Source organism: Lissotriton helveticus, chromosome 6 (assembly GCF_964261635.1).
Source record: "Lissotriton helveticus chromosome 6, aLisHel1.1, whole genome shotgun sequence".
Lineage (NCBI taxonomy): Eukaryota > Metazoa > Chordata > Amphibia > Caudata > Salamandridae > Lissotriton > Lissotriton helveticus.
The window spans coordinates 1,672,276,867-1,672,298,082 of NC_136067.1; the positions used below are offsets into that span (position 1 = coordinate 1,672,276,867).

General features: G+C 41.1%; 1 protein-coding gene across 2 annotated transcripts in view; it reads right to left on the minus strand.

The window, feature by feature from the left end:
- TMX4 (thioredoxin related transmembrane protein 4) overlaps positions 1 to 21,216 on the minus strand; it is a 445,504-nt gene that overhangs the window by 266,212 nt on the left and 158,076 nt on the right. For both annotated transcript variants that reach the window (XM_078649523.1, XM_078649521.1), the window contains exon 3: positions 11,100 to 11,145. In XM_078649523.1, coding sequence (XP_078505649.1) covers positions 11,100 to 11,145 — 46 coding nt within the window. The remainder of the gene's footprint in view (positions 1 to 11,099; positions 11,146 to 21,216) is intronic.

The following is a 21,216-nucleotide window of genomic DNA, read 5'->3' on the forward strand; positions in this document are numbered from 1 at the left end:
GTGTTGCACAACTTTAATATTCCTACCGCATTCATTAATTGGGTCAGGGTGCTCTATGCAAATCCAAGGACTCGATCCAAAACAGGTGCTCATATTTCCGCACAATACCCAATATCCTGTGGAACGTGTCAGGGAAGTCCGCTATCACCACTATTTGTGCTGGAAATTGAACCCCTTACACAAAGGCTTAGACACGGTAGACTGCAGGTTGGGATATCCCATGTTGGCTCCAGTCGTATGTAGTCTCTTTATACATGGACAACATTCCACCCCAGAGTTTCTTGCGTCTAGGAGCTGCCAACATCACAGTGAGCGCGCCAGGAGGTACTTAAAAGCAGGCTAGGGCTCCCACAGCGCGGGACGCGCCCTTAAGCCCGAGCCAAGACCTGGCCCATCCACACCCGTTCACGCCCATCAGAGCTAGGAAGAGGCAGGGCAGTACCAAATCTCTTGGTTTTTGTTTTTTCTGCAAAGATGGACGATATGCACTCCACAAAGAACCTACCGATAATAAAGCTACTATTACAATTTTGCAGATTTTGCAGCTGACAGATTGTTCTCCAAATAGACTGCTTTTATCTTTACTCCTCCTGATCTGATTGGCAATGGCCCCCAACAGAACTTTAGGGAAATCGGCGAAGGGCATGAGCATCTCGGGGGAGATCTCAGGGGAGATTGTGAATCTGTTAATACTGAGTGTGGTGGGGTGGACATATACTTGAGGTTCTTGTACACTTCTGTTGTATTAAGGGGTTCCCCCCAAGGGTCTAAAGGGCTTTTGGCAAAAGGAAGGGCCAAGACAAGGTCCAGTCATGAGTCAAAGAACAGGATTGAGGCTCTCCTTACTGAATGCCATGAGATAGCTAATAGAGAAACTCCTTTGGCTTCCGCCAAATCAGCTGATCCCATTTGCTTTGAAATGTCCACTGGGAACATGGAAGAACCCCATCCCGTGTCTTCTCCAGCTAAAAACCGTGCCACACAAATCCCTTCGATGTTTAAGAAATCACAAAAAGGGAAGAAGCACAGAAGTAGTTAATCTGGCCCTATGTCCCAAACAAACCATTCCTACACTCTAGTATTCTGCATGATCCCAACAGGCAGGTGGCTGTACCCCAAATAGAATGCCACAGTAGATTTGAGGTCCTTTTAGCCAGAGACAATAGCGAAATGGTGGGTGGGATGGCTAATCAAGCAGATGGAAATGTTGCGTTTGGTGGCCTGCTCCAGACGCAAAAAATGACATTTGAGTCCTTGAGAGATAAAGTAGTGGCTCTAAGGAAGGAGGTCAAAGAGCTAGCAGGAAGGGGCAGGTCTGGCAGGCCTCTTGTCTTTGAAGCCAGCCCTGAATATTTTCCCACAGTTTGTAAGAGCCGAGCCCCTGGGGACTCTGGGCCTACAGGGGCTGATAGACGTAGCTCTTCACACCCTGGTCCTACTGTGACCCACTACGACTCCCCCGCCCCCAGGCCCAAGCCTATCCCAAATCGTCTGACCTACCATGAAAATTGCCCTGCAAGTAATGTGCATCCCAAGAGGCAGTCGGCCACTCACCAAATACTCCAAGGAAGGGGGGAGGAAGGAGTAGTGGTGGAGAGTACTTTCCCATCAATAGATAGGTGACCCACTATGTTTGGATCTGTGGGGCCACTAGGGGAGGTTCAAATAGTGGACAGAATCTATAGGAGATCCCATAAGTAGGACAATAATCATGTAACATATTTAACTGAAGTACCCAGTCTGCCAAGGGGTGGTTATGAAGACAAGGATGCCCACTGGTGTAGGGACACCCGGCACTGCTACTCAATTATAAAAGATGACATCAAAAATGTTAAAGGATGTGGTTATAGTCTCGTTCTTCTGTTTGGCCCCTGTTGATGGACTAATTTGAATTGATTCCTGTACTATTATAATAAGATATAGACCACCAGCAGGAATTGGTAATGAGACAGCGAGATTCCAAGGGTCCATCCAAGCAGAAGGTCCCGAACCAAAACCGATAGCCCAGGAGTACAGGTATGACTGCAGAGAGGAGGCTTGTTGTTCCCAGGTGAGTGTGTAACCCTCCTGCCAAATCAGGAGAGGTCTGTAGTCCAAGTTCCTGTATGGCTGAAGGGGCCTGTCACTGTCGAGAATAGGGTTATGCATTGAACGTGGATGACGGACGGGAGGGGGTCAGTGGTTTCCCCAGTATTGAGGTAGGGGAAGTCTCCATCGAGAGTAACACCAACCACATCCCTATAAATCCCCACCTAAGCCAATTTTGGTCGGGAATGTGGAGGGATCTCAAAACTTTTGGAAGATCCGTGTTGGGGCTTTTTTGTTGACTCACACGATGTAAGAAACATGAAGTCTGCATACCGCCTATAGGAGTGGGTTCTCAACCTATGGCGTAAATGCTACCAGAAAAGAGAAAGGTAGTCCATTGGAAGGTCTGGCTATCTGGGTCAGAAATGCCCTATGGTTAAAAAAAAACATGGTTCATATAGATTGTCCTGATTTATTAGCTATATATCTGAAAACACACAGTGATTTGAAAATCAGGATCTATAATGTCTATAATAGAGTCATACAGGCCTCTAAAGATACAAATACGAATACCATCAAAATTCTAGACCATTTACTTTTGGAAACTACTGATAGTACCCCAGCCCTGGTAGCAGGGGGACTTGAACTGTACCTCTGAACCCCTAGCCATGATCTCAAGAGATCTGACTTAGGAGTGGGATAGTATTTTGCAGGTCCCACAGCCAGAACACCCCCTAGTTAGGTGAACAAAGAGAGGTAGTTAGGTGTTGGCCCTCATTGCAATACGACCTAAGAGCCACAAATGGGAGATAAAAATCAGACAAAAAAGGGGACTAACCTTTACTGACCTGGCTATGCAAGCAAGATCGACTATTGTCTGGTTGTACTTAGCCCTTGGCCATTAGTTCATCATATAGCAGTGGTCAATTGCTCAGATAGTGACCATAATGCCCAGACCCTGTCCCGAACAGATTTGGGTGATAACACCATTGAATTGGGTAGCTGGGGGAGAAGGACTTGGGAGAACTGTCCATTACGAATAACATGAGAATGATTAGATGGTACTGGGTGGAGGAACATCCTGAGACCTTGAAATTAGCGAAACATATAGTACGCTAAACTCTTGTAGAGATGTCAAATCTACCAAAGGACAAAATAATCAAGAAGCTGCCCCTTACGCATGAAACTTCATTTAATGACATTAGGGATCTATTTGGTGAACCCTGTAGTAAGCAGAAGCAGGAGTATAATCAGATCCAGACTAAACAAGAACCCCAAGCAGCCTGGTACAACCTGGATGTAGAAAAGTCAAGTCCAACCTTGTACGGGCAGCAAAATCCAATGTTCATCCTGACTTAGTGGCATGTAGAAAAAGCTACAGGAAAGCTCTAACGCGAGCGAAGAAGAGATGGGAAGACCCACTGTGGTCCTCCCTCCAAAAGGCATCATCAACTGAAGATTCTAAAACTTTTTGGAAACAAGCGGCATATTGGCTACACAGTAGGAAGTCGAAACTGGAGTTTACAATTCAGCCAGATGAGTAGGTGACCTACTTTGGGGGGCTTTATGCACTAGGTAGGGTTGAGGTGGAGGCTCCATCTGATGCGATGGGTGTAAACCAGGTAGATGCTGCGGAGGACTTGGCATCGCAGCCAGAACCCTTGGTCCTGATCGAATCCCAAATGATTTGTACAAAGAGGATATAACTCTTTGGGCTTCTCATGTTAATATGATTACAAATGCCATTACAGCAGGCATGAATAGTCCCTCTTCATGGTATATAGCAGAGATAATCCCCAATTTTAGTAAGGGTGATAGAGCCACCCAGGTCAGCTACAGGCCTATAAGCCAAATTGACTCATTGCAACAAAAATAACTGCAAGCAAGTGCTGCGTCGAGTACAGGTTTGGATCTCAGTGCACCACATATTTAGCGACTCAGCGCACTGGATCAGGTTTTCCGCTTCTTGTGTATCTCCTGGAGTGAGGTCAGCATTCAAGGGGGAAAACTATATGTTGCCTTTGTGGACTTATGCAATGCATTCGGCCAGGTACCAACAGCCAAGTTGTGGAGGGTGCTGGCAGATGGGTATACCACATAAACTCCTAGAATTTCGAATCCGGCTGCACTATTCACATACAGCACAAGTTTAGTCAGGGATACCAATCAACTCACTGAGCAATTTCCTGTTGAATGTGGAGTAAGTCAAGGGTGTGTCCTAGCCCCCACATTGTTTTCCCTTTTCATAAATGGGGTGATTGACTATCTAGATAGGGATGGATGCAACACACCAAAAGTGGGGGAGAGATGAGCACCAGCCCTACTCTTCAGGATGACACCCTAATAATCCCTAAATCCCCCAAGGTTTACAACAACTGTTGAATACTTTTATGGAATTCTGAAATGAGCATGGCTTGGTATTAAACGATCCTAAAACTAAATATATGATCTTCTCGAAGGGGAACTCCAAGCCCCAAAAAAAGCAAATGTCCCCTAGAGCAAGTCCGACTATCTGGGTATCCACCTAACTTCAAAGCTAAACTGGGTGCAACACATCCAAAAGGCTCAAATATCATTAGTTCAACAAACGGCCCGCCTAAGCAAAATTCACAAAAAGACAAGGAAAGTGGACCCAGCATTAGAAATGTACAACACCATAATACTGGGGGAAGCCCTCTATGATGGCGAATTATGGGGCATTGGAAAGGCAAACTCACTCTCTGCTGTAGAGAATCGTTTTTTTCACTCAATGTTAAACCTTCTCTCTAGTACCCCCTTGGTTCCCATGTTCCTGGACCTGGGTCAAAATTACTATTGCACAAGTTGGGCTAAAGCAACTAATGTTTTGGCACCACCTATGGTCAGTAAATGAGCTCACTCCATATAGAGAAGAGGCAATTGATCTCCTGAAATTTCCCCAGGTTCACTCTATCCCATGGTTTAGTTCGCTGAAGAACTTATTGAAGACACTTGGATGGAGGAATATTGGTACTCCCCTGAAAGAGTGTGTCTCATCCCAAAATGTAGGGTCAAAGAGATATACTCGGATGACCAAACCAGTCAGCACCCTGAGCCAGGATTTTATCATTTTTAAATTTGTTCCATTTTACGAGGAAACAATTGATGAAATTGTACCACCATTGGCACGTACATTATTTATTCAATTTCGTTTTAAAACCTTACCTACCAGACTGTTTTGTAAAACGTGGAGTAACAAGGCTACCACAGATGAACCGTGTCCCTCATGTAACACCAGAATCTATAGTCCACTTGCTATTTTTTTGCCCCGAATATACATGTTTGCGGGGCAAATGGATTGTGCTGTTGTGTAAACTGATTGGACCTGGTCACTATTTAGAGGTTATGAGGATCTTAGCTCCTGACACTCGCAGGGTGGTTGTCTTTGGTCTGGAAAAATTTTATCATGCATTATGGATCCAACATTTTAAATGTATTACCTAGTTTTTAACCTTTGTATACCAAACTCTGTGCCATTTTATGGAAAATCTTTTTTAACTTTTAAATGTTTTAATCATTGCTGTACATTGCTCCTTGTAAATTGCCTTTTTTACTGCTTGTAATGTTTTTTTTATTGTATGGCACTTTGCACATTATAAGATCCGTGTGATCGAAAATAACGTTGATGATGATGGTGATTATATACACCCACGACTTTAGCATGTACCTTAACCCTATTTCTTCTATCATTCAAACATTCGAAGATTTGTCAGGCCTGCAAGTCAATCATGCAAAATTGCACGCTTTCTCCTTCCAGGGGTGCATGATGATATCCCGGTAGCCCACATGTTTAGAAACTCGGACATTCAGGCCTCTAGATCCCACATGGATCTGCTTAATGGGAATTTAATGAAAACCATCCTTGAGCTAAGAGCCCAGGTGTAATTCTGGGTCACTCTACCCCGATCAGTGACAGGCCGTTTGGCCCGTGTCAAAATGGTGATGCTCCCTAAATTATTATATTTGTTTGTAAATCTCCCAATCATTATTCCCTGGCATGTTTTTAAGACTTTGTATTTTCTTTTGATTGACCTCATATTGGCATCAGGCCAGCACCACATTAGTGTCCTTAAATTACAGCTGCCGCCGGAGAGTGGTGGGCTGGGTGCTTCCTATTTCTGGTCTTATTGCCTTATGGCTCAATGACAGTGACTTTCCTCTTGGATAAAGGGATTACATCTATAAGAAAAAGTTTAAACGCCTGCTAAACTGTGCACCAGGAGCTTATGTGCATTTTTTTTCTACCCGGGAATAAACAGCCCCCACAAATTGCCTTTACTTTTTCACAGCGCTCTTATGTACTGGAAAGCTGCACTCCATCTCACGCGCATTACAACTCCATTTGCTCCAAACTTTCCTTTATGTTGCTTCCCTACCCTGTTGGAGGCTCTCACAACCACTACAATAGCACCTTGGGACACTATGGCTGTATCCACCATTGGTGACTGCTTTGAAGATGGTTTATTGCTCCCACACTGGGACTGTATACAATCCTATGACCTTCACGGGGACCTATTCCTTACACATGCCAATATCTTATGTTACATACGTCTGTGCTGGTCTCCAACGGGGGTGGAATCAGGTACACAAGCTCTGGTACAGGCAACTTATGAAATGGGTGTGGGCAGACACTTGGGTATTATACAAAAGCCTACGCACCCATCTCCAAACCCCTGATGGGAGCCCAGACGTGGACCGCCCACTTCATGATAAGGAATGGCAGTTCCTTCTTGAGTATTCCAGCATGATACTTTGTAACACATGGTTCAAGTTCATTTGGTTCACTCTATTACGCAGAGCGTACTTGACATCCTCCAAAATACACACACGCTTCTACGCATCTGTATCCTCTTGCCATGCCCATCTTTTCTGACCTCCTGCATATGATATGGGCATGCTCACTCTCTCTTTGGGACGGATTTCAGGACTCGCCTAGAACCTTCATGGAACATGCCCACTGGGACACAGTGGAACATTGCATAAGTAGGTTGCAACCTAGATGAAAAACGTCCTTGACTGAATTGCGTTTTGTTGATCTAGCACTCCTTCTTGCTTAATTACAAATAACACGTTGTTGGAAGTCTCCCACTCTGCCCCCTGTGCTAGGCTGACACAAAGAAGTGTATCGATGGGGCTTGGCTGAGAGCTTGGCACCACGTAGGGAGGAATACCGGGGCGCCTCAAGCGGCCTACAGTTAGGATATGGGATACACTGCTGGAGCAGTTACACGTGCAATTGGAAGACAATGGTTGATATCTGATGAGTTCCTTCAGACTTTGCACGAGTGAGCAATAGCTCTCACTGGTCCCTTCCTATCTGATGTCCAAGTACTGATTGTTGAAGTTTCATCAGCTGGGACAACTTATACTTCTCTAAAGACAAGTTGTTTATCTGACGGAGGCCGGACTATCTTGGTGATTAGGTCCGGGTGGGTGGGAGGAAGGGGTGGAAGGAGATGTCGGTTCATTCCCCTTTATTTTTATTTGTTTAGTGTGCTGCTTTGTGTATTATATCGTTACATACGGTGCTAGTTCCAATACTGTTGTTGTACTATACATGTACTATCTTATACATATAACCTGGGCTTTTATGAGCTGCCTGCCTCACACTGCCAAATGATAACTGTCGCAAACAGTAGTGTTCTTGTTTGTAAAATGCAATAAACTATTTTTCTACGTCTCTAAATCCTTCTTTGGCACTTTGATATGCTCGTGTACTGCTCTCAGCCCTCAAATGTGGATTTTTTAATTCACTTTGAATGCAAGGTCATCAGTTATAGACAGTGCAATGGTCAAAATTTAACAAATCATATATTGTGATGCTTTAAATGTAGATTTCGGATACAGTGGAACTGTGAATCATAACAAATCACTTTTTAGTTACACCATAGTAGATTGTGATTTGGAAAAGCTTGCAAAGTCGGAATCACAAAAAATATTAGTGCATTTGGAGCTAGGTTCCATGTAAACATTACTTTTGGGAATATATATTCAAATACAATTTTACTTTTGACTCTGTTTATGAAGCTTATATAAATATATGCTGCTCATGTAGTTAAAACTTTCTGTATTACTGTTACTTCATTCAAAGTTAAAACGAATTTAATGCACAGCTTGAAAATTCAAAGATTTAGATCTGGTTCACGTTTCTCTTCTTAGTTCTGTTCAACTTGACCCTTCTGCTTGGCCTGAATTTTCTGTGACCCATTTCTAAAGTCAACACCAATGTTTTATTTGGCCTTTCTTACTAGGGGCTATTCTTCTGAAAGTCTTATTGTTTGGTCTATTAATATGTCTTGTCAGAGAGATTGCCTTTACCTTAATAGGACTTACTAATTTTGCCCAATGAAGCAGTACACATCCTGAATTCTGCAAATGTCCTGCATACTATAAGTACCTTTAATTACCCCACTAAGGAAGCTTCACACTGCCTGATAGCCACCAGCAAGTGGTACTTAAACCCTAGATGGAGAGGTATCAAACATATAGGTGACAATATATGATTCTGCACGCAGGTACACATTTGAATAGTCACACCACCTCCTGCCTTACAAACGTACACACACACACACACACACACATACAAAATTCACCCCACCAGGGGCAAGAATTGTCTAACCAAAATCATGCACATATTCTGGTTTGGTTTGTTTTTTGGCTTTAAACTCCTCTAAAGCATTCCATTCCTCCTGCCCTTTGTCTCATTTTTATTGACTTATCACTTTTTAAATTCTTGTTATGCAAATTCAGACAGAAAAAACTACTTTATTATGAATATGCTTCCACCAATCCTTCACTTTTTTTGTATTGACAAATCATGTTGTAAGTTCTATCACAAGAAACTAGATTGGCAGACTTTTCAGTACTCTTTCTGGCAACTTGATTCAGACACCTCTGTCAAGTGGTAACTGTACCTTTCCTTAATTCCCATTTCTTTCTTATCATTCTCACACTTCATTATCATCAATAACGTAAGAAATTTCCCCTTTTCTGAAGCATACTAGATATATTCTTTAATGTGTTGTTAGTGTCACATGACTACATACCGAGTGCAGCTATTGGTGGCAGTAAGGGTAAACTAGTTATGTTTAACCCTGCACCCCAAGTAATCCCCTTAATCATTTTCATCCTTTGGCTAAAAGAGATTATAATGGTCAAAAAAGTAAACTCTCTTTTCATTGCCTTCCTTGTCCAACTGCATCAGTACTATAGAACAGAGGAACATCATGAAAACATGTCCCAAAAACTACAACACTAATTTCATACTGGCTATGTTTCTCACACACGTCTACCCATCATGTGCAGTGGTCTACCACCAACATTTGCTGTGCACACCAACCTTTACAAAACTGATGTTAAAAGATATACAAGCATGTTCATTGCAACATTGCAGGTTATGTACTATTTCTACTGCTGACAATTCTGACTCTATTACACTCTAACTAATCACTCTACTTTCATGCATCAACACTCTATTGCCCACATGCATCAAGGGTTTTTGCATTCGCAAACGGTGTGAATCGCAAAATTCGGCCGTTTGCAAATGCAAATCCCTTTTTTGAGATGCATTAAACTTTTTGCTATTTTCTCAATTTAAGAAATCGCAATTTATTTACGATTTCTTAAATTGCAATTGCATTTAAGAAATCGCAATTTGTGATTTCTTAAATGCAATGCATGAAAAAAAAAATTCCGAATTCGCAAATTGGAAGAGGTAAGTTACCATGAAGTAGAACTTCATGGTAATTTGCGAAAACTTTGAAAAAAATACACAAAAGTGCATTTTTTAAAGTTTCATTTTACACACACACATGCCCTTGGGGCATGTGTGTGTGAAAAATTTTCTTAAAGTTTAGTTTCAGGGGTGCAGAGGGGGTTCTTTGGACCCCCCTGCACCCATGAAATAGCATTCTCATTTTGCGATTCCTTAATTGCGAATCGCAAAATGAGAATGGCTTCCCATTCATTCCTATGGGCCTCTAGGCCGATAGGAATCATTGGGAAGGGATTCGTTAATTGCGATTCGCAAATTGTGAATCGCAATTAAGGAAAATTAAGAAATCGCAAAAAACATTGCGATTTCTTAATGCATAGCATTTTGCGATTTCTTAATTGCGATTCCTTAATTTTCGCAATTAAGAAATCGCAAAATGTTACAATGATGCATGTGTCTGTATATTTTGAATTTGTCACACCAACAGGCCCTATATTAGGCAGGTTAATCGAGCATTTGTTGACCTAGGGAGGCAGAGCCATTGCTCTACTCTCAACAACACTTCTCCCCGCATATTCAATTCATCCTTGCTTGACCTGAAGCACAATCACTGTTCTTTCATCTTCCTCCTATGAGTCTATCTTTTATATGCATGCTTCATGACCTGATTTTTTATTAATTTCCCCTTTATCTCCTCCCATAAAAATGCCATCTACACAAAATACATAAGTCTGAGAGTTATCCCATCCAACCTCTCCAATTTAACCTGCCTATGGTATTTTTCACTCCAAAAAAATACGTTACAATCACCATCTGCGTAATATCTAAACTGATGTTCAATATAATAGCATTACTGGCTATGGTCTGTTGTAGGTAAACTTATTTTCCCACAGGTATGTCCCAAATTTGGGTGTGTAGACCAAACTGCTGAAGCTTCTGTGTCTATTTTAAATAGCTTCACTTTGTGTCCCTTCAACAGTCTGGAGGTGAACCCCACAATTATCTCTTTCACTTAGCCAACTCACCACAGCCCACAACTGGTACTCACTGGCATCTGTAGTCTCTGTGGTATTAACCTGGAAATCAGAATGTTCTAACTTTGGTGCTATTTAATGTTATCATATTTTTGTTGACACTATCTAGCCAAGAGAGACTCTACTTCTATATTTTGGCTCCTCTCGTGTGCAAAAGATATGTATAGGAATTTGTATGTGGTTCAGATAAAAGTAGCCAAAAGGTAGTGAAAATATGGAGTTCACATCATCTTGTACAAAATTAATATCTCCTCATCATAGTGTAAAAGGGCCAATGCAATTTGAAACAGAAATTAATCACTTACTGGAAAATGGTCGGTAGAGTTGTTACAAAAAAGCGTCCACTCAAACCTAGAGTTAAATGAAAGGCAGTGGTCATATAAACAGACAAATGTAGGTATAAATATCAGAATATGTGCATAAGGTATATTCTATACTTTTAACAACTGAGCTTAATACCAAGAGAAAAGTGTTACTTACTGGGAACTACAATGCTCCAATGTTGGCATATTTCATAGATTCATATGCATGAATTATTTTACAGTAACTTGTTGAAAATCTTTGGAAGGCTTTTTAATAACAGCCACAGAACGCACAAATGTTAATGGTGTACTACATATCAAGCCAGTCATTATATCACCCGCAAGGCAGCCAGTGAGGAATGAAGCTCCACAGCCGTCAGAGGGTTTTATAGTTCAAGCTTTAAGACCATTTAACAAATATTCCACAACCACTTTTGAAGGAAGACCTAGGTTGTGCACTCACTGCCTCTGATTTAGTAACCTATCAGAGGTTTCATGTGAAGGGGATCAACAATAGTGGGAGATGAATTTGTGCAAGAGTAGGTAACCCTCTGTTCACCACGCCAACTGGTTTGTTACCCATCTGCTACACTGAAGAGTACTGTTTTTAAGTTCTAAACAAAGCAATGGTCATTCACGATTGCATTTGAATTGCCAAGTAGATTGTTAGTAGCGCCAGTATCTAGGAGGCACAAGTAAATTGCATAAGCTTCTTGTGGCAAAAAACTAAACAAATAAAAAATAGTCACCTAGACGGTTTGGATTCTTTTTTAATTTCAAAAGGGGTATAACGGAAAAGGATTTTTTTCAATTTGCATAAGGACAGAGCAATGACGGAAAGGCCTGCTGATGACTGAGGAGAGCTCACAAACAGTACATACCTGCTGTTGAGCTCAATCTCTAACCTGAAAACCAAACTGCAGGATAAAATTGGCATTGTTGAGTATGTGGTCCAATCTGTGGAGAAGCAATTGTGAGCCTCATTGAAAGTGTGTCAACAATTGAACAGAGGACTGGGTGAGTGGATAGGAGGATACATGCCATGGAAGAACTGACAGCTGCAAATACTACTGAGATAAAATAAATGTTGTCCTTTAAATTTCAAACCAATGAGGCCTTCTGAGCCGAGGTTGGAGATACTGGACAAATTGCACAAGAGTGCTAATCTCAGAGAACTGAGAGTGTCTGAGGAGGTTTCGAGTGGAGCTATCCATGAATGCCTGAAGAATTGTTTTATGTGACGTTTTGGGCATTTTAGAGGGTGAGATCACCTTAAAGGTCAGAAAAGTCTATAGACTTCCCGCAAGGCATGATGGTTGTATTCTTTGGCAGCCAGTGGGGCGCTGATCATGGTGGTGCATTCACACAACATGAGACATCAGATCATTCACCAGAAAATGTGGTAAAATGTATTGAAGATGGGAGAAGTATACTTTTGTTCTTCCCGGACATATGTGTTAGTGCCCTGAAAGGTAAATAGGAGCTGCTGGAGATAAAAAAAGGGCAATGGAACAGAAAGGATTGACAGCTGCGGTGGAGGTTTGACTCAGGCTGTGAGTAGAACACAAGGGGAAGAGATATGTCGTAATGCAGTTGGACTCAGCTGTAGCTTTCGTAGAAGGCCTGCTTCTTGATAATCAGTGATTTTCTGAATGCTGGGTTCTTGTCCCTGGTGGATGACAGTCCTCTAGGGGAGTCAGGGAGGATGTTAGGTTTAAGTTGCTAGTTTGGGGTACTCCCCAGGAGGGGTGGAGGTAGGGTGGGATTAGGCTAGTCTTAGAGATGTTATTGGTAGTCACGATTGTCTTCCTGCTTCCCTTCCTCACCCCTTTCCCTGCAAGATGGCTGCAGTTGAAGAAACAAGAGTTGACATTTGGACATAGGCATATTTAGAACATTGGAATGTCAGAGTTGCTCTGCCATTATATATTTATATTGATGTTCTGCAGCTGAAGATTTTAAAGTCCACAGGTGTGGTTTGTATATGCACCTGCCATTGATTACAAAGATACAGGGTGATGTTACTCGCTGAAATTTACCCTGGACGTATGTGTAAATGCCAATATTATTCTATGAATGTTGTTTCTGACACCAATAAAACAGACTTTTCATAAAAAATAGCAATTGTTTCAAAAGCATGAGACAATGCAGCAAGCTGTTGTGTTGCACAAAATGTGTATCCCTCAAGATTCCATGGGACCTATAACAAAAATAATCCCACATTCAGAAACTGTACTGAATAGCATACACTATTTGCTAACCATGACAATATACTAAGTTCCTTCAAGGGAAGTGTTCTTATCACAATTATAACACAACAGGTAAATCACTCTCAGAAATATTCCTGAGGGAAAGATGGTATTGCTCTTATGGGGGAAGAATACATAAGTAAGTAAAGTTTATTGTTTCAGCTTCTAAATATAAGCCATACAATATGAAAAACAAGAAAAATAATTAACATGGATAGATTTATAATCTCAAAGTTAATACATGGAAGTTGTTCACTACACAATATGTCTACTAAAGTGCCAAGTGCATGAATCCAGAGTTTCGAACAGACATTCATCACATTAGATTAAAATAACTGATAACGGAACACTTCAGAATAAATACAAGCAAACTTATTAAAATACAGTTGAGATCCACTTAACGAATGCACTAAGAATCAGCAATATGTAATACATTAGGACTGTACTACGCGATATACCCAGGCAAATATTCAGCATAACTAGCTATAAGAATCATTTACTGCCAGAAAGCTTGCATACGTAGTACAATCACATCCAGATGGTAAACCAACTGTCCTGGGTTTCTGCTTAAGTGCTGGGTGTAAAGATCGAGTGATTTGAACAACAATTCATCACATCTGAATAAAATAATTGATATCAAAAGGCTTCATTAGCAAACTAGTGGGCCTAAGTCAAACTTGTCTGAATCATCCTAAACTATACCATATTTCCAGTCTTGAGAACTCAATGCCATTTAAAATAATTATGGTACAGTTCTTTACCACCAAGCCATATCTATTAAAACATTATGCATAATACTTCCACAGGAGGCACCTTCAGCGCAAAGCTTGTTCTTGACCCTCTCTGTTTTTGTTTAATGTGTGTACCTTGTGGGACTTAATTGATCTAGCTTTCCACTCTAGATGGTGCCCCTTGTTAATCTCCAGGCTACATAAATATATTTAGCCACCAGCCTGTAGACTAACTTGCTTTTGGCCTACTGGCAAAACTACATAGCTGTTTTGCAGTGACTTATGTTAGCCTAATAAATAGTGGCCAAATAAATTATTTCCTTGCAAATAAGGATGTGGTACAAAGCAACATAACATGAAGCAGGGTTTTGTCTCTTTGGTTGCAGTCACATTTGGTAGAAGCTGCCTCATGACTTTGCCATTTTTTGGTAAATTATTTTGACCGGCTAAATACCCAGGTGAAATTTAATATAGAGTGATCTTTTCATAACTGGGAACAAATTGTCCATATAAAATTCTGGTAAGTAAGGTGGTTTATTGTTCGAAATCAAGTAAGCAAATGGCCTTCTGCTGTTGAGCTGGATATGTGCCCAATTATTAACCTTGTAACAAAAAAGAAAAGCTCTAGAAGGAAAAATGAATTAAATTGAACAAGCACACCACTTTTTGTTTGTGGTCTCTGGTGGAATAACTCGCCTACTGTAATTTTTCATGTTCAAAAGCAACTACATTTGGAATTAGTCTACAACAATTATAAAGGTATTGCTGTGCAAAATCAAGGAGAATGACAAAGTGACATTTAGATTTCTAAAACATTTTACTTAACCCCTTCGCTGCTTCTGACGACCTCAGTAGTGCAGCGCATGTCCGTTGGCCATCACGGCCCCGCCCACTGCGCTAAACCACCGCACCGCAGCGGAATTGCCACCATGGTTAAGCGGTTAATAGAATCATATTTCAAATAATAAATTATGAGTCATAATATATACATTCATATTACAAAATTAAATTACGTTAACAAAAAGGCTGGAGAAAAACATGAATATAATCAATAGGTGAAATGGGCATCTGTAAAACAACTGTTAACGGGCCATTCTTTGGGCCAAAAATTAATAAACCATCTGTAGGAATCAACCAACAATTCAAAGTTGACCAGTTGACATATTTCACAAATTAATTAGATACAATAAGAAACTCTATGGTCTACAACTAATGAGTTTCATCTTTTCTTTATAGTGAACAGTGTTGGTCCCAGGTAATTGAAATCAATGCAGCTTGGCCTCTCGGTCTGGCCTCTTCAGGACAAAGCGTGACCGAATACACCAAAAGCTATGATATTTGAAAAAGCAATAAGAAGCTGTCCGGTTGGAAGTTCCCGTTATCAATGTGGGTTCTTGAAGTGGACGTGCTCCAGGAGTTATATAATAGCGTCCAAAAGGTATGCAGGTTATATGTTGTCAAAGGGAGATGATCTCGCTGTACGGTGAGTTAATTTTGAGCTGGACTACATCCTGGAAATGTAGTTGGACCGCATCCGCAATCCACAACAATTATTATCTTGAGTAGCTTCATTGGTGCCGGGGTCATTGTCACTGGGTTATTCCAACAATCTTTGCATCCTAAAATCTCGAGGGACTTACAAATATGCTTGTACTGAGGTACACAATTCAGTCTATCACTTCTCCATAATTCATAGACAGTTTTCTGATAAATTTCCAGGTCAGTCAGAGTAAACATTTATTTTGCACCTTACAAAGTTCCTTTGGGTTTTTGTGCCCCCGGACAAATGTGCTAGGTGCCATAGCTTTCATTTGCTAGTTGTGTATTGTGATGTATTCCTATAGGTTCTGAATCGATCCCCCTATTCCTGACCCTAGTCTGGTTAAACAAACCAACAAGTTAACTAGCAGTCGGCCCATGAGGCAGAAAACCCCCATGATGCAGATACCGTTATCTGACGCAGTCACACTACGGCACAGGAACGTGTTATCTGATTAGGTCATAACGCTTGCGATCTAATTAGACAAGCGATATTCCTCCAGCCCCTGATAAGGCATACGGAGTTCTCATAACAAATCAAACCTATGACAACCTGGGCAAAACCCTGCGGCCATTGTTTTGATTTCACCGAGAACTTCAGCAAAAGAATGTGCTAACGAGCAAGTCGTATGACATCCTTATTGACGTATCTATGTCCATCCTTACGTCAATCTCGGCACCTTAAAGGTATAAATATTACCGATATTGCCCTATGCAAACACACGCGGTGGTGACGAGACGGAGCAGCCATACTTGCCGAAGCGAAGAGCAGAGCAGACCCCGCTGGCGCAGCCCCGCCTTCCTGACGCACTGAGAACGAGACGCGCTGCTTTCTCCTGCCGAGAAATCCAGCACCGGCGCTTCCGGGTAGCCCTTGCAGGCAGCCTGGAATAGCGAGACCAGAGAGAGAGATACCATCCCTCATTCAACCTAGATTCCAGGTACAGAACTGAATAACCCCTCGCAGAGAATTCTTTAGTTTTTCACTTGGCAAAAACAAACTTAACTTAAACTGTAACTTTCTATTCCCGCCCACGTATTAGGCTTAGGTCAGGTACACGGGGTAGGCGTATTTAGAAACACCAGTTGAGTACGTTTAGTCAAATGTATATGTGTATGTAATATATTTTATTCATTTTAAAACATCTTATGGCTTAGAAACCATATCAATGTTTTTACAGTATTATTTCATACTATTGCTTTTAATGTATGCACTTTACTTAGCTATAAGTATTGCAATAATATCGATCCATTTCTCTTGTATGAGAAAAGAGACTGATCAATAAATAACACCTTTTTATTGAACACGCCCGTCTTTTCCTTTTCTCTACATTCTGATGAGACTAAGAATGCACGTACTGACTGAGTAAAATAAATTGCCTTTTGTTCACACGACTCTCGAGATACACTCTTGATTAGGGGAGAGCAAAGTTGTCATGTTCTATGGTTGTCAGAAACTAAATCCCTTCTTGTCTAATCAGGGAAGTTAATTCCTTCCTGAACATTCGAGAAAGTTTCTAGTGAACTCTGAGCTAGCTGGCAAACCCAAAACTTTAAGTCTAATATCGACAGTAGTAGACCTAGTTAACGTCTGGTCTAGGCCTTTACTATTGAAGGTATTATTCCAATGCGCAGAGCCTATTGGGAAAATAGGAACTACACTACATGGCGCCCAACGTGTTTGGAAAGGGCGATAAAACTAACGTAAGACATTTAGAGTAACTCAGTCGTGCTTTCTCACTCAGACCCCTTTCTCCCGTAATACTCCAAAGACGTCTGGAGTGGGTAAAAGGTCATATCCGCCAAACCTCGCAGGAGGAAACTCCTATGTATGGTACTTGGTTTAGTCAACGTTGAAGGATACACTGTTCCAGAATATTGTGCATCTAATCTTTGTTTCCATAAGAAACCTGATCTACAAACAAAAAAGTAACCATCCTGTCAGTAAAATGGTAGACAGTGATGAAGAAAGAGAGGCAGTTAGATTAGCAACTGAACTCGCGGCAGCGGATGCTACCATGCAAGAAACAGACCCGGATATAATACTCATCCCGGTCATCAAAAGGAAATCTATAACTTTAAAACTTATAGAAAATGGACTGACACCTAGAGGTGGTACAGTCATATTCGTAATTGAGGCACACGAATATCGGCAGACAGAGGTATACTATTCATGGATAAACTTTCCAGCAGCAAATCCTGTAACAAAGTACTTCCACTATTACAAAATAGAGGAACCTCCTGAAACATACACTCCTTTCGAGGAGGTGGAAGTACCACTCAAATTTCAAGAGCATTTGCTCTTATTTGATGGCGCCCTAAAACATAATAATCACATCACCAGGCTCGGTCCTTTAGGTAGACCAGGAGCAACGTGGCCGGTCCTAGCCGGATACACACCACATCCAGACATCAATGGGATGTCTGCAGCAAACCTTTTAACACAGCTAAAACAATTAATAAAAATACATAGACAATTAGTCCAGTATGTGATGCAGACTTCAACAATTCAGCCAGCGATTAAACTCCCACAGCTGACCCCTCACCAGGGGAACACAAATAAAATTACACCACAGAACATCCAGTCCTGCCTAGGTAAAGTACCGGCTAAACGGGAACAAATACCATTCTGGTTGGCACAGAAAATCACCCAAATAGAGGCGGTGTTTCCAGACACCACCCCGCTAGAAAAGCACAGGATTCTGACTATCTGTCTTCCAATGGGAATCGCACCACACATTGAGGACTGTGACACTTGGGGTACAGTCTTTGCTTCCATCTACACAAAAACACACGGTGTTCCATCCATTTCGGTAATACCAGATGTGCTAAAACAAATTCAAGATGAATATGGTCCAGAACCCGCTTTAACTCTTGGTATGAAATTACTAAAAGACTTCAAGCAGGTCTCAGCTATATTATTAGCCAACATAAAGGGAGAAGCAGCAAACGTGGCGATCCGCCAGAGGTTAAAGGAGACAGATATAGCAGACCAACCAGCTGAAATTGCCAGAATCATAGAAAAATCCTATGAGGAACTAGGTAGAGATAGTTTAGGTGGAATACCAGTAAAACCACAACTGATTGAAAGTCCTGAAAAAATATTTTTTAATAATAATTCAACATCACAGAAAAAGAGCTGGGATGGAAACAAACAATCCAATCCCAAAGAAAAGAAATTCCAGTCCAGAGGAAGGTCTCCTAGGCGAAGAGAGAAATCTCCGAACCAAAGACACAGGTCACCCCAGAGTGACCCCTCTGGGAAAAGATATAACCTTAGAAACAGGGATAATATAAAAAAGCCTGATAGATATCAAGATATTGATACACGTCCCTCTCAATCTTTTCAGACTTCCTCGCAGAAATCGGAAAGAAGAGGACGATCAGAACAAAGAGAAGAGCACGCCAAGTCCAAAGACAAGGAACCTGCTCAGCTAAAAAAGAAATTACAATTTCCAAAAAAGAAGGTAGCCAGCATTAAAATAGTTAACAATGCCGAGAATTCTGAGGACACAACTGAAAAACGGGGAATGGGCTCAGACAATGCTAGACAGCGCAGCAGAAGTGAGCATAGCTCGCAAAGTCCTTATGAATCATCTGGAGACAGTGGACACGAATGAATATCTTCAAGTGGAAACTGCAGACACCAGAGTTAGCAAACCTCACAAAATATACGAAATAACATTGCGTATAGAGGGGGATAAGACTAGAAAAATAAGGGGACTATTTTGGGATAATCTCTCCAAGGGCTATGATATCCTTCTAGCTGAAAAAGACTGGCCACCAGAGTTTGTCAGGGATTGCCCTCATGGCGAAGAAGTAATTATGCCTGCCTTCTCAAATCATATCCCAATTCATAAAAAATACACACTTGCTAGAAAGTGGGCAGTAGCCTTAGCTCCTGCTTTATATAAAAATCACGTAGGATGGGATGAGGACTCTCCTCCTCACAAAATCCAGTTAAAATCACAACCTACTGCACAAAGGCAGTACGCAATTAAGCAAGAAGCAAAAAAACAGGTAAAAGAAATCCTAGATCAACTAGAATACCAGGGGGTGATTGAAACTTGCACCTCACAAATGAACAACCCTTTGTTTCCGGTCTCCAAACCAGACAATTCATATCGTCTAGTTTTGGAGTACCGACACCTTAACACATGTTGCAAAACTTTTGCAGTGCAAAATTCGCATAGTGCTGCACTAATGAATAACATAGTGCGCAAAAAATACAAAACAACCTTAGACATTTCTAATGGATTCTTTTGTCAAAACATAGCACCAGAGAGCACATATTTGTCTGCGTTCTCAATAAATGGCACTCAAAAACAATTCTGTCGGTTAGCCCAGGGGTACAAGAACAGCCCGGGAGTATTCTCAGCGAGAGTAACAGAATTACTACAAATATATGATGATGAAGCATTATCTTATGTCGACGACATTTACCTAACAGATGATGACTTGGAGACTCACTTGAAAAGAGTGAACACCATAATACTTGGGTTCGCAGCAGAGGGTTACAAATTCAACTTTAAAAAATCCAGAATTGCCCATCTGACAGTCCTGTTCCTAGGATATGAATTATCAAGTGAAGGCAAAAGCCTGGCTGACAATTTCCTAGAGAAATGTGCCGTAATCCAAGCACCTAGAACACTAAAAAACCTACAGTCAATTCTAGGCTTCCTAAATTTCGGAAGAACATACATTGCAAATTACGCAGAAAGGGTCAAACCCCTTTATGATCTAATAAAACCAGATTTTAAAAAAACCAATTGGACTCAAAAGCACACAGAGATTTTGAGATCCTTACAAACAGACATGCTAATTAAAACAAAATTAGAAACACGTGATAACACACGCAATCTTGTGATTCGAGTCATCCCAGGGAGATGCGGATTCACATACCTGACCTCTAATGAGGGAGAAAAGGTACCAATTGCATTCAAATCACACTTGTACACAGAGGCTGAACAGAAATTCAGCATTAAAGAAAAAATTGTTCATGCAGTTCAAACCGCAATAGCTAGCGAAAAAGATCGAGCTGACGATAGACGTATCATAGTCAGAACAGCAGAATCAGCGTTTGAAGCATTAACAGCACCATGTAATTTACCAACAACAACATTGAATCCGAAATGGATACAATGGGTGAATTCCATTACAACGAACAAAGTATACTACTACTTTGATCCAGAACTAGAGGAATTAAAAAATCTAGAATATGAAGAAACATACCCTCTGCCAATCGACATTCTGCCTTTACGACATTACGCCTGTGTAATTTATACAGACGGACATGCTCAACCCCCCGTTTGGGGAGAACAGGCATACAACCCCACATGTGGGATTACAAAAGAAGTGTGGCGCGGAGGTAAACTAAAACCTCTATTAACAAAAACACACTCAGTAGAAACTAATTCAGAACAACAAACTGAAATACTAGCATTGAAAATGGCGCTAGATAATGCGGATCGTGAATTCCCGACACTTATAGTGTCAGATTCATATTACTGCGTCAAAACATATAACAAGGATTTGCAGACATGGATTCAAAACGGTTACATAAATGACACAGATGCACTAATAAAGCAGAAACTGCTCTGG